The sequence below is a fragment of the Schistocerca cancellata genome, chromosome 1 (assembly GCF_023864275.1).
Source record: "Schistocerca cancellata isolate TAMUIC-IGC-003103 chromosome 1, iqSchCanc2.1, whole genome shotgun sequence".
Taxonomy (NCBI): domain Eukaryota; kingdom Metazoa; phylum Arthropoda; class Insecta; order Orthoptera; family Acrididae; genus Schistocerca; species Schistocerca cancellata.
Window position 1 is genome coordinate 836,833,980 of NC_064626.1, and position 14,629 is coordinate 836,848,608.

At 44.3% G+C, this 14,629-nt stretch overlaps 1 protein-coding gene across 1 annotated transcript in view; it reads right to left on the minus strand.

Annotated features, from left to right (window-relative positions):
- Positions 1-13,831: 13,831 nt before the first annotated feature.
- The window catches only part of LOC126106768 (uncharacterized), a 170,526-nt gene continuing 169,728 nt past the window's right edge, over positions 13,832-14,629 (minus strand). The window contains exon 9 of the mRNA XM_049913183.1: positions 13,832-13,983. Within this exon, the coding sequence (XP_049769140.1) occupies positions 13,832-13,983 (152 nt within the window). The remainder of the gene's footprint in view (positions 13,984-14,629) is intronic.

A 14,629-nucleotide genomic window follows, 5' to 3' on the forward strand; every position in this document is an offset into this window, starting at 1 on the left:
GTTGTGGGTAAAATCTTCTCAGGTATTGTTGAAAGGAAAGTGCGAGTATTAGTTGAGGACCAATTGGATGAAAATCAGTGTGGGTTTAGGCCTCTTAGAGGTTGTCAGGACCAGATCTTTAGCTTACGGCAAATAATAGAGAAGTGTTATGAGTGGAACAGGGAATTGTATCTATGCTTTATAGATCTAGAAAAGGCATATGACCGGGTTCCTAGGAGGAAGTTATTGTCTGTTCTACAAGATTATGGAATAGGAGGCAAACTTTTGCAAGCAATTAAAGGTCTTTACATGGATGGTCAGGCAACAGTTAGAGTTGACGGTAAATTGAGTTCATGGTTCAGAGTAGTTTCAGGGGTAAGACAAGGCTGCAACCTGTCTCCACTGTTGTTCATATTATTTATGGATCATATGTTGAAAACAATAGACTGGCTGGGTGAGATTAAGATAAGTGAACACAAAATAAGCAGTCTTGCATATGCGGATGACTTAGTTGTGATGGCAGATTCGATTGAAAGTTTGCAAAGTAATATTTCAGAGCTAGATCAGAAATGTAAGGACTATGGTATGAAGATTAGCATCTCCAAAACGAAAGTAATGTCAGTGGGAAAGAAATATAAACGGATTGAGTGCCAAATAGGAGGAACAAAGTTAGAACAGGTGGACGGTTTCAAGTACTTAGGATGCATATTGTCACAGGATGGCAACATAGTGAAAGAACTGGAAGCGAGGTGTAGCAAAGCTAATGCAGTGAGCGCTCAGCTACGATCTACTCTCTTCTGCAAGAAGGAAGTCAGTACCAAGACTAAGTTATCTGTGCACCGTTCAATCTTTCGACCAACTTTGTTGAATGGGAGCGATAGCTGGGTGGATTCAGGTTACCTTATCAACAAGGTTGAGGTTACGGATATGAAAGAAGCTAGGATGATTGCAGGTACTAGTAGATGGGAACAATGGCAGGAGGGTGTCCACAATGAGGAAATCAAAGAAAAACTGGGAATGAACTCTATAGATGTAGCAGTCAGGGCGAACAGGCTTAGATGGTGGGGTCATGTTACACGCATGGGAGAAGCAAGGTTACCCAAGAGACTCATGGATTCAGCAGTAGAGGGTAGGAGGAGTCGGGGCAGACCGAGGAGAAGGTACCTGGATTCGGTTAAGAATGATTTTGAAGTAATAGGTTTAACATCAGAAGAGGCACCAATGTTAGCACTGAATAGGGGATCATGGAGGAACTGTATAAGGGGGGCTATGCTCCAGACTGAACGCTGAAAGGCATAATCAGTCTTAAATGATGATGATTATGATGATGATGATGATGATGACCCATGAAAATACTGTACAAACAGACATCATACACTTAACCGCCAAAGTAAGTGCTATATGCATGCGCAACAAATACAGAGCTATGTAAACAGGCAGAATACGGCGCTGCGGCCGACAACGCCTATATAAGACAACTGCTGGCGCAATTGTTCGATGCTGCTGCAACAGCAGGTTATCAAGATTTAAGTGAGTTTGAACGTGGTGTTATAGTCGGCACACGAGCGATGGGACACAGCATCTCCGAGGCAGCGATGAAGTGGCGATTTTCCCCTCGACCATTTCACGAGCGCACCGCGAATATCAGGAATCAGGTAAAATATCAAATTTCCGACATCGTTGCGTCCAGAAAAATATCCTGCAAGAATGGGACCAATGACCACTGAAGATAATCGTTCGACTTGACAGATATACAGCCCCTCCGAAAATTGCTGCTTATTTCAGTGCTAGGTCATCAAAAAATATCAGCGTGCGAACCATTCAACGAAATATCATCGATATGGGCTTTCGGAGCCGAAGGCCCATTGGTATACCCTTGATGACTGGACGACACAAAGCTTTATGACTCGCCTGGGCTGGTCAAAAACGACATTAGACTGTTGATGACTGGAATCATGGTGCCTGGTCGGACGAGTCTCGTTTCAAATTGTATCGAGTGAATGGACGTGTACGGGTATGCAGACAACACGAATCCATGGACCCTAATGTCAGCAGGAGACTGTTCATGCTGGTGGAGGCTCTGTAATGGTGTGTGTGTGTGTGTGGGGGGGGTGGTGCAGTTGGAGTAATATGAGACCCCTCATACGTCTAGATACGACTCTGACAGGTGACACGTACGTAAGCATCCTGTCTGATCATCTACACCCATTCATGTCCATTGTGCATTCCGCTGGAATTGGGCAATTCTAGTAGAACAATGCGATACCCCACCCGCCCAGAATAGCTACAGAGTGGCTCCAGGAACACTCTTTCCGCTGGCTACCAAACCCCCCACGAACGTTACTGAGCATATCTGGGATGCCTTGCAACGTGCTGTTCAGAAGAGATCTCCACCCCCTTGTACTCTTACGGATTTATGAACAGTCCTACAGGATTCATGGTGTCAGTTCCCTCCAGCACTACTTAAGACATTATTCAAGTCCATGTTACTCGTGTTGCGGTTCTTCTGGGTGCTCTCGGGGGCCCTACCCATATTAGGCAGGTGTACCAGTTTCCTTGGCTCTCAGTGTATTTAGAGAACGAAAATCTGCTTTGTAGATGTCAACTTCTCGTCGCGTCCACGATACCCGGGTGGGAGTTGATTCCGTGTCCCTTGACTTTCGGAAGGCGTCCTATATAATTCCTCACTATGGCTTAATAAACGAAATAAGAGCAAACAAGATATTAGACAAACTATATAACTTCACTGAAGACTAATTAGCAAACAGAGCGCCGTGTATTGTTCGTAACGGAGGGAAAGTAGCGTCGAACATACTCCAGTGGAGTGTTGTGAAACCTTTATTGTCCGCAATATACAGGGTGTCCCAGGAAGAGTGGTTAGTATCCAGCGATATGAGAGGAATGGCACATTCCGAATAGTTTCTGAGATAGAGCACATTTAGCACGCAGTTGTTTTTGGGCTAGTGGCATGTACGTACGTATCTTAGCCAACCAATCTCTTTGAATTTTTTGTAGCCGATCCTACGTCGTTGCTTTCTGCCTCTTTGGTCGGGGTGTATTGCTGCCGTTAAACGAACAGGTTCAACGCGCAGATGTGTTGTGAGTGAAGTAGTGCGAGGGACTGAAAGAATATCAGAGAGAAGCATCTGTTAACTGTGTTTGTACACGTGCTAATCAGAATGCCACGCATCTGTTCTAATGAAGAATATACGGATAAGGATTATGTTTACGGGCTCTGCGATGATAATGCTCCTGCTGCTGTCAGAGAATACCACCAGCTCTTTCCGATACGTCATATTTTTGATCGTAGAGTGTTTACCTGAATGTTCAGTGTGTTGCGTAAAACAGGTATTCTTTCAAGTTTCCATTCTTTCTGTACATGTAGTTCAATAACCTGTGCAGGAACAGCAACACATTTTTGAAATGATGCAGTGTAGTCCCGCTACCTTGCACGAATCGGAGTACCACGAACAAGTGTATGGTGAAAATTACGTGCGGAAAACTTCTACACAATCATCGCATTGGCGATATGTCACATGACTTGAATTTTGTCACTGGTAAATGACAATCGTCATTTGCTTTCATTGATATTATTCAGCGATCAATCCGCGTTTAAACGGAGGCAATCGACAACGCACGTAGTAATCATTGATCGTCGCAGAAAAATCCACCCGCTAGAATGGAAATCACTTAAGTTCGTTTTTCGATCAGTGTTTGGTGCTGCATTATCGGTAACATATTCATCGGTCAAGACATTTTAGAAGAACGAATGACGGGACGGAAGTACTTGCACTTTTCTGGAAACTCAATTTGTTGAACACATTGAGGACGTTCCTTTGGCCACGTGGACGGCAATGTACTTCCAGCATGACGGAGTCCCTCCACGTTTTACGAGACGCTTTAGTTAACGTCTCAACCGCATATACCCCAATCGCTGGATTAGTCTTGGTAGTGCAATTAACTGGCCCTCAAGATCGACAGAGCTGGGGTTGTATGAAGCCTGAGTTGTAGGTATTCTCGGCACACTCTCGACACTGTGGATCACGGAATTTTGAATTCCCTAAACATTTCTGACATGGACTGTCCCATTCGTCTTGCACCAACTGGCATTCCGCGTTCAAAGTCTGTAATTGCCGTCGTGCGGTCACAATCACCTCGTAAACCTGTTCACATGACTCACCTGAGTACAAATGAGAGCTCCGCCAGTGCACTGCCCTTTTATATCTCGTGTACGCGATACTGCCGCCGTCTGTATATGTACATATCACTTTCCGATTACTTTTATCGTCTCAGTGTATGTTAGGTTGGGACGACGCCAGTCAGTTGTCAGTCGTTTGTGTGCAGGAAGTTATCGCTCAGTACAGGATGCGAAAGAACTAAAGAGTGTCTGTTCTCATGATATGAACACATCTGTTGTTTCGTTAAAGAATTTAATCAAACATTGATTTAACTGAAATTTCACACTGTTTATAAGAATTACCGTCCACTGCCGATTTGTTATGTTTAAACTCAGACCTTTTTATTGCATAAATAATCTGTGAATTTTGTACCATTTTACATTGTCTAATGCTCTTTGCAGGTCGTGCAAGATGTTCGAAATTTTTAGATAATAGGGGTAAGCTATAGGGAGAGACGGGTAATATGCAATACGTACAAGAGCCAACAGGGAATAGTAAGAGTGGACGACCGAGAACGAAGTGCACGGATTAAAAAGGGTGCAAGACAGGGATGTAGTCTTTCACCCCTACTGTTCAATCTGTACATCGAAGAAGCAATGATGGAAATAAAAGAAAGTTTCAGGAGTGGAATTAAAATTTAAGGTGAAAGCATATCAATGAAACGATTCGCTGATGACATTGCTATACTGACTGAAAGTGAAGAAGAATTACATGATTTGCTGAATGGGATGAACAGCCTTATGAGTACAGAATTTTGATTGAGAATAAATCGAAGAAAGACGAAAGTAATGAGAAGTTGCAGAAATGAGAACAGCGAGAAACTTAATATCAGGATTGGCGTTCACGAAGAAGATGAAGTCTAGGAATTCTGCTACCTAGGCAGAAAAATAACGAATGACAGACGGAGCAAGGACATCAAAAGTAGAATAACACTGGCACAAAAGGGCATTTCTAGCAAAGAGAAGTCTATTTGTATCAAACATAGGCCTTAATTTGAGGAAGAAATTTCTAAGAATGTACGTTTGGATCACAAAATTGTACGGTAGTGAAACGTGGTTTGTGGGAAAACCGGACCACAAGAGAATCAAAGCATTTGAGATGTGGTGCTAAGACGAATGTTAAAAATTAGGTGGACTGATAAGGTAAGGAATGAGGAGGTTCTGCACAGAATCGGAGAGGAAAGGAAAATGCGGAAAACACCGACAAGGAGAAGGGACATCTGTTGAGACATCAGGGAATGACTTCCATGGTACTAGAGGGAGTTATAGAGGGCAAAAACTGTAGAGGAAGACAGAGATTAAAGTTCACTCAGCAAATAATTGAGGACGTAGGTTACAAGTGCTACTTTGAGATGTGCGGTTGGCCCTTGGGAGGAATTCGTGGCGGGCTGCATCAAACCAGTCAGAAGACTGATGACTCGAAAAAAACCCATTAATTATACAGCGTCTTTTTGCTTACACATACATTTTACCTGTGTGTGAAAAGTGCGGACATAGATGTTAAAGCAGGGAGTGTAGTGATAGGCTGTGGTGTAGTAATGATATATTTCTCCATAGTTGTGGAACTTAAACTTTGGAAGTCGGTAGGACATTTATGTTTAAGGCACGTTGCTGGTTATGATGCTCAAAAAACTGAATGCATTTTTACGTGTACTTAGGAAGAAAATGCCTTAGAATGTGATACTGGTGTTTATTGGCGAATGACAAATATTTCACACTGTATGGAAAGATAGGTTTCAGGATCGAAGGTTGTGATGGATTTTTCCCTTTCGTTTTTATTTATATACATTTTTTCTTGTCGTAATATTATGTGTTACAAAAAATATGTAAATTTATATGTAAATAAATGTGGTACATGTATATTTTATGTTGCATGGGTGCTGCTCCCATAGAGGTTAATCTTCATCTTTCTTTCGTTTTTTTCTCCTGCGTTTATCCCTTTCTATCTACATCCATCTCCTCCTTCCCCTCTTCCCACCTTCTCTATTCATCTCCTCCTACCCCCTTTCTCTCTTACCCCTTCCTGCATTCCATCTCTTTGTCCATCTTCTCCTCTATCATTCTAAACCTCTCTTCTTCCTCCATATGTGCACATCTGCACATGTAGCCTCAGCGCAACAGGTTGATGAAGTAGGCTGATACTATTCCCACAACATGCCTGTCGTGAAGGGCAGCTTACATGTCAGGGGCTTGAACTGAAAACCATTGTTTGCTCCTGCAGTGTTGTCTGCCCTGCAAAACACTTCGATAAGGTAGGCCAACACTACTCCAACGGAATACACCAATTGAGAAGCGCAGCCTATACATCAGGGGCAGGAAAACCTTTTCTTGCCTGTGACATGTAGGCTACCCTGAAAAGCAGGTCAATAAGTCAGGCTGATACTTTTGCCAGACAACACACCTGTCTGGCCGGGTAAACTATATGACAGGGGCTGAAAAACGTTTTAAAACTATTTTCTATCCTATTGGGGGTAGGAAGTTGTAAATCTCACTTTGCTACCACTTTTGAAGTTAAATGTTTGTGTATCAAATTTGGTTAAAATTGATACAGAGGTTAGCGAGGATATTCTCGACATATATATACATCTGCTTTATGTAAGTGTGTTATTGCTACAAGTGCAGATATTTCTGTTGATGACTGAGGATTCTGTACTGACACTATTACATCAATATTCACTTCATTTGCCGTCTAATAATTATTGCTATTACAAGTAGTATGCGTTTAGCTTGATTAGTACCTCCATGTTCGTGTGACACAAGCAAACCATTAATATTTATTTTCCCCTGGGCAGCATGTCAGGTACTGAAGTGTGGACACAAAATGGTAAGTCTTTACTGACTGACTTTGTCGACTTTGTGGTGCAGTTGTGACTGTAGAAAATTTCAGGCAGTAAATTATGTTATATCTTTGTGGGAAGACCGGCAGATGCAGAGAAAAAACAATTAACATACTGAAGTGCGTACATGTTAAGGGACCAGTTCTCACAATATCTGTACTTTTACCTCTAATATCCTGTATATATAGACTCACCATTTCCACATTGCTCATGTAGGCATTTGGCGCATATGAATTGCTGACTGCAGAAACGACACATGTAAAAAATTTTCAAAATTCGTTTTATTGCACCCAGTAAGTAAAGCTGGGTAAGTGAATTATTTACTGCAGACACAGGTCTTGTTCACAATCAGTAAACCACCTTTAACAGCAACGACAGTTCATCACTTGCAACAAAAAGAGAACATGTCCTCCATGTATTCCCTTTCTGCTGTTAACAATATTTCCAGTAGCAAGTTCACTACTGATCTAGTGGCTCTGGAAATATCAGATTACTCAGCATTCTAAACACTTCATCTGCCTACTGTTATTTTTATTTTCATGGAAACAGAAGACTTCACAGATTACAATACTTGGTGGACATTATTCTAAAGAAAATGCCTTAGTAATGGTCATTATGGAAAAGATGTTCTGAAGGAGCAAAATATCTATTTTGTCCTGTCAAAATATCATGAATTTAGTTCCAGCGAAGATGTACAAATGGTGTAAGATAAATATCAATGGCCCACAAGCTGATAGCATTTATTTAGGAAATACTCATATGAATCTAAAAATTCCCAACGAGCCTGCCTATAAAGCCAAACCACTCATAAACACATTAAATATGGATGATATTGAAAAACTTTAATTCCCTTTCTGGAAGGAAATATGCAATTTTGGAATGAAATTTTGATAGATCCAAGAAGAGAAGGAGTTGACACTGAAGAGGATTTTTAAGTCTGCGAATCTATTTTGACGTAATAATGCTTAAAATGTTCAAAATATCCACGGGTGTACTGCCGGTCTACAGTGTCCACCGGCCACAATATTTCGGCGATCATACATGTCGCCATCATCAGGTGAACTGACGGACTGAGCTCCTGTGAACTTGCCGGCACGGATATCCGTACGCTATGGCTGCTCAGAGGGAACTGGGTTCGGTCGCGGCGGCGGTCGATTTAAATACCCTCCGCCCGCGGCGCGCTCCCTCCGCCGTCCGCGCCCCGCACCACGGTCGCGCGGTGGAACAGATTGCGACGGCGTCTGGGATGACTTCGGTGTGATGGCTCTGTCCGCCGTGGTCGTCACAACTATACGTTTGCTTGATTTAGTCTTGATTAACCCAATCGCTAAGATTATAGCCACAGTCACGGTTTATGACGTCGTCATTGGTGCGGATTTCGATGGCCTCTCTAACAACGCTGTCCCAGTATCTCGCCGTCTGTACCAGAATCCTCGTGCGTTCATACTCCATATCGTGATTTTCCGACAAACAATGTTCAGCGACCGCCGACTTGCTCGGATACATCAGTCGAGTGTGCCTCTGGTGTTCACGGCATCGATCATCGACGGTACGCATCGTCTGACCAATATACGACTTGCCACATTGACACGGAATCTGGTACACGCCGGCCTTCCTCAAACCGAGGTCATCTTTGGCGCTCCCCACCAGTGCACGCGTTTTATTCGGAGGACAAAACACAGTTCCGACCCGGTGTTTCTTCAAAACGCGGGCCGTTTTCCCCGAGAGTGCGCCTATATATGGAATAAACACAGTAATTTTTATTTTACAGTTTCCATTGCCAACTTTAGCCCATATAAAAAGGTACTCATCAGCATTCAATTTCTTCTTTCTTCTGGTATTCAAGACAAATGGCATACTTGGAACAAGCGTACCATACGGAACTTTAGCCAAGAGTCCTGTAGTCTCTGCTATACTCCATGTTTTCCAGACCAAAATATTTGCATCTGGAAAGGCTTCAAGGCCACCGTAGTCACAGTGATTGCCCCACACTACAGCAAGTGTGAGCCACGTACTACCTCCAAACAGAGCCTGTACATCACACGTGAATTGCAATCGGAGGCCTCGAAAAACATTCGGGCCCCCAATTAATTGTTGCTTATTGAACTGTCCAGCCAGATCAATGTCTATTGCCTTCAATGCACGATACACAGGAACGCTGTGCCGCAAGCGACGTCGCCAAGCACGTCGCCTAGGCATTGCTATGGCACGTTAATACAAGTAAACGTAGCAAGCCAACGCCCAGCGAGACACCCAGAGCTAAGCGTCCGCACTCCACGACGTTCGCCAGGCGAATGACGCTCCGTGCTGCGGCACAGCTGCAACCGGCGGCAGCGCGCCGGAAGTCCCGATAAGGCGCGCTCGAGCCTGCGCGCGTTATCAGTGTTGTTCATCTATCTCCACAGGTTGCGCTGTAGTGGTTGGGCGGGGAGCACGTTGAATCTGCCACTCTGAGTACCCATTTTTTCGAAATACAGTTCTCAGATGTTCCAATTCTTGGGGTAGACTCTCTGCGTCAGAGATAGTGCGCGCCCTACGTACTAGAGTTTTAAGTACCCCATTCCTCTGTGAAGGGTGGTGGCAGCTGTCTGCGTGCAAATACAGATCAGTGTGAGGTGCCTTCCGATAAACCCCATGACCTAGGGTGCCATCAGCCCTTCTCTTGACCCAGACGTCAAGGAAAGGTAATTTACCCTCCGTTTCAGTCTCCATAGTGAATTTGATGTTGGGGTGTATGGAGTATAGATGTGTAAGGAAGTCAAGGAGTTTATCCACACCATGTGGCCAGATGACGTACGTGTCGTCCACGTAACGGAAAAAGCAAGTAGGTTTCTATTCGGATGACGACAGGGCTTCCTCCTCGAAGTTCTCCATGTACAAATTCGCTACCACCGGTGAGAGTGGGCTTCCCATGGCGACTCCCTCCGTTAGTTGGTAGTATTCTCCATTAAAAAGAAAATACGTGGAAGTCAAGACATGCCTAAAAAGTTCAGTGGTCTTCTCGTCAAACTTCTGACTAATCAATTCTGGTGACTCTCGCAGGGGTACCTTCGCAAACAAGGAAACGACGTCAAAACTCACCATGATATCTGACTCATCCAACCTGAAGCTATCAAGGCGTTTAACAAAATCCACGGAATTACGGATCTGATGAGAGCATTTACCCACATAAGGACTTAATATTGGCGTCAGGTATTTGGCCAACAGAAATGTAGGTGCCCTGATGTTGCTGACAATGGGGCGTAATTGTGAACCTTCGGGAGACCATATAGTCTAGGCGGTACCGGACCTTGGGGTAACAATTTCTTAGCGTCACCCTCCGGTCAATCTGCGTCCTTGAGAAGCGACCTCGTCTTGTTCTCCGCCTTCTTTGTAGCGTCAACGCTGATCTTCCGGTAGGAATCGTCATTTAGCAGGCTCTGCATCTTATCAGTGTAGTCCTTATGGGAGACAGCAACTGTAGCATTGCCTTTGTCAGCCGGTAAGACAACAATTTCAGAGCGCTCCCTCAGATCACGAATGGCCACCTTCTCTTTACTGGTGGTATTTGACTTCATCGGCTTGGATTTCGTCAACGCACGACAAGTTTCACGACGTATTTCGTCAGCTGATTCAGGCGGAAGTCGAGCTGCAACCTGTTCAACAGCACTAAAAATTTCTGCGATCGGAGTGAACTTGGGGGTGGGAGCGAAGTTGAGACCTTTCTCCAAAACCGAGATCGCATCATCACTCAACACCATGCCACCCAAATTGATGACAGTCTTGCACGAAACCTGCAGAGATGGTTTGTCAAGGAGATGTGAGAACTTAGCTGTTTGACGTCCCGTTGCCTTCTTATGGGTGGAATCAGCTGCAACCCAGGTGACACCATCAATCCAATCCCAGGAAAAAGAAGTGAAATTACTAGCCAGTTGCAAATGTAGTTTGAGTAATTCCTGTGAGATAAACTCAAGGCTCCGGCGGGTGAATTGCACTCTCTCACGTACCAATGCGAGGCTGGCCCGTTTCTTGATTCTCTTAGCTGCTGCAGAATCCATGTGATGCATAACCTTAGCAAAATTTGGAACAACATTCTCGGAACGACATTTCTTTAGAAAGGCAAGAGTACTTAGCAAACGACATCTACGGTGGCGCAACTTTTCAAATTCCTTCATACTGCGGTACATCTCCTCCCCGTAAAGGTGTGTGATGTGATTCTTGAGTTTCTCCCGGCGTATTTGATAATCAAAATATCCACGTATTTTCTTTTTAATGAAGAATACTTCGAACAAACGGAGTGAGTCGCCATGGGAAGCCCACTCTCACAGGTGGTAGCGAATTTGTACATGGAGAACTTCGAGGTGGAAGCCCTGTCGTCATCCGAATGGAAACCTACTTGCTTTTTCCGTTACGTGGACGACACGTCCGCCATCTGGCCACATGGTATGGATAAGCTCCTTGACTTCCTTACACATCTAAACTCCATACACCCCAACATCAAATTCACTATGGAGACTGAAACGGAGGGTAAATTACCTTTCCTTGACGTCTTGGTCAAGGAAGGGCTGATGGCACCCTAGGTCATTGGGTGTATCGGAAGACAACGCACGCTGATCTGTATTTGCACGCAGACAGCTGCCACCACCCTTCACAGAGGAATGGGGTACTTAAAACTCTAGTACATAGGGCGCGCACTATCTCTGACGCAGAGAGTCTACCCCAGGAATTGGAACATGTGAGAACTGTATTTCGAAAAAATGGGTACTCAGAGTGGCAGATTCAATGTGCTCCCCGCCCAACCACTACAGCACAACCTGTGGAGATAGATGAAATCACGAGGGAGTCGTGCATGAATGTCAAAAATGTTCGTAAGTGATGTAGAGAGTTTGCAGCTGGTCGGACCGAAATTCACGACCAACAAAGGAGCGGGAGACGGTTTTGAAGGTTGAGCAAAGCATGCGCGAAGATCGGCGGATCACCCTGGACTCTGCAAGTTGGTTCCTGAGGTTTCCTGAAGCACCGCTCTCAGAATTTTAACGGAAACATTTGCGCAAGATGGGTGCCACGCATGATGGCTAAGGACCACATGCAGCAATGAGTTGATGCTTCCCGCGCATTTCTTCACCGCCTTGCAGCCGAACAGGACAACTTTATGGACTCAATTGTCACGGGTGACGAAACCTGGGCATACAACTTTACACCTGAGACCAAGCAACTTTATGAATAGCATGGCTGCGAGCTGGTAAGACATGCGCATACAAAAACTGCCACAGCGTCTGCAAAAACTGCATCGACAGAAATGGTGATTATGTCGAAAAATAGCTAAATGTTCAAACTGTAAATTGATGTAAACCATTGTAGAAATAAACAGGTCTACGTAATTATAAAAAAAATAGAAGACCTTAATTTTGGGGTTACCCTCGTACATTGCACACATCTCTTCCTCCTTAATAAGTGTGACAACCTTTTCCTCCCTCCATATCTCTGTTCACCTCATTCTCTATCCACTATTTGTCTATCTTCTCCTCCTGATTTAACCTCTTCCTCTCTCTTTGTTCATATCCACCACCCCCCTCTCTCTGACCACATATTTCTACCCTCTCCCTCTGTCCATGTTCCCTTCTCTCTGTCACCCCCTCCTCTTCTCTTTCCTATCTATTTTCTCCTGCTCCCTATCCCTCTCCTCGTCCCCCTCTCCCTACCCATCTCTCCCTCCTCTCTTCGTCCTTTCCCCCTCTGTCCACCCCCATCAACTCCCCTCCCTCTCTATCCCCTTCCCCATCCACCTCAATTACCTTCCAGCCATGGCCTCCCACACGTGTAGCTCCTCAATAACAGGTCGATAAGGCAGGCCCATACTACTCCAACACGACACATATGCTGTGTTGGGCAAACTACACAGCACAAACTGAAAAAAAAACACGCTTTCATCCGTTGCAATGGGAGTTAGGAGCTTCTAGCCCACACAGTGCTGATACGCCTGAAGTTTTGTGTTTGTGTACCAGTTTGGGTTGAAACTGATGCAGCCGTTTGGGAAGAGGTGCTGCACATACATACACACACAAACACACACACACACGTATATATAATATCTTGTTGTATGAACCTTGATAGTATTATTGAAATTAATTGTGAAATCCCTGATGTAATACATTTACCTTTAATCACCTAACATGGAATTGCCATTGCCATATAAACGAAAAACTGTAGCAAGGAAAATAATTACATGTTGAAAGTGACCCTGACCAGAGTGTGACACTGAACACTTGAAAAATAGTAGAAACAGAAACAGAAAACTGAATGTGTCTTGTATAATCTGTGATTTCTCTCCTAACTTATAAATATTGTCAGCATATGTTTATGTAGTTTTCGTGAAATTTAAAAAATATTTTTTTATTGTTCAAATTCATCCCATTTTATGGTAACAATCATAATTTACAGCTTGCATGATATAGCTAGCAGTACGTTAAATGATGAAATATTTTGAATCGAATAATAAATTAATAGCAAGCAACAATTACAATTTTATTTAGCAGAAACTATGTAGTCTACAGGTGTACAGTTTGTGTGTACGCGTGATCTTACACAGATATGTGCATTGTAAAAACAAATTTTCCACCTAAGTATCAGGAGAACATTAGTAAGGGAAAAAAGAAGTACAAACGTCGATAGTGTTATAAGGTGTTTGATAGGAAGCACTTGCCGAGCAGCAGAGAAGAGATGCTCTAGGTAGGCAAAAGTTCTACATAATGAGAACAGTAGCTTGGCGACTCTAATCTGTGAGAGGTGTCACTGGCGTGGATAATGGGCTAACACTAGGATGGACAGCCGTATGTAGAACTTGCTGCGCGACGCCTGGCTACGGCAGGAACGGCAGACGTGGGGCCGGCGGAGGCGGCCGACTGTGGCGGGCAGCGCAGCAGCGAGTTCTGAGGCACAGGCAGTAGGGCAGCTCCACGAAGCTCAGCAGGCTGGCGCCCGCGAACAGGCCCGCCGCGCCGCCGATGGACACTGGCACACACAGAGTTACACAGGTCAAACGAGAACAGTGCACACTTTTACTAGCACACAATTCGCTGCTAAATCCAGATGAAATTTCAGAATTTCTGTCCAAGTCTCAGTCTTTTATAAATGCTTATGTCAGTCCTTTGTGTTATACACTGAAGCACCAACGAAACTGGTATAGGCATGCGTATTCAAATGTAGAGGTATGTAAACAAGCAGAATACGGCTTGGTCGGCAACATCTGTACAAGGCAGAAAGTGTCTGGTGCAGTTGTTAGATCGGTTACTGCTGCTCAATTGCAGGTTATCGAGATTTAAGTGATTCTCAACGTGGTGTTATAGTCGGCGTACGAGCGATGGGACACAGTATCTCCGAGGTACCGATGAAGTGGGGATTTTCCCGTACGACCATTTCATGAGTGCACCACGAACATCAGGAATCCGGTAAAACCTCAAATCTCCGACATCGCTGGGGCTGGAAAAGGTCCTGCAGGAACGAGACCAACTACGAATGAAGAGAATCTTCAACGTGACACAAGTGCAACCCTTCGGCAAATTGCTGCAGATTTCAATGCTGGGCCATCAGCAAGTGTCAGCGTGCGGACCATTCAACGAAACATCATCGATATGGGCTTTTGGAGCCGAAGGCCCAC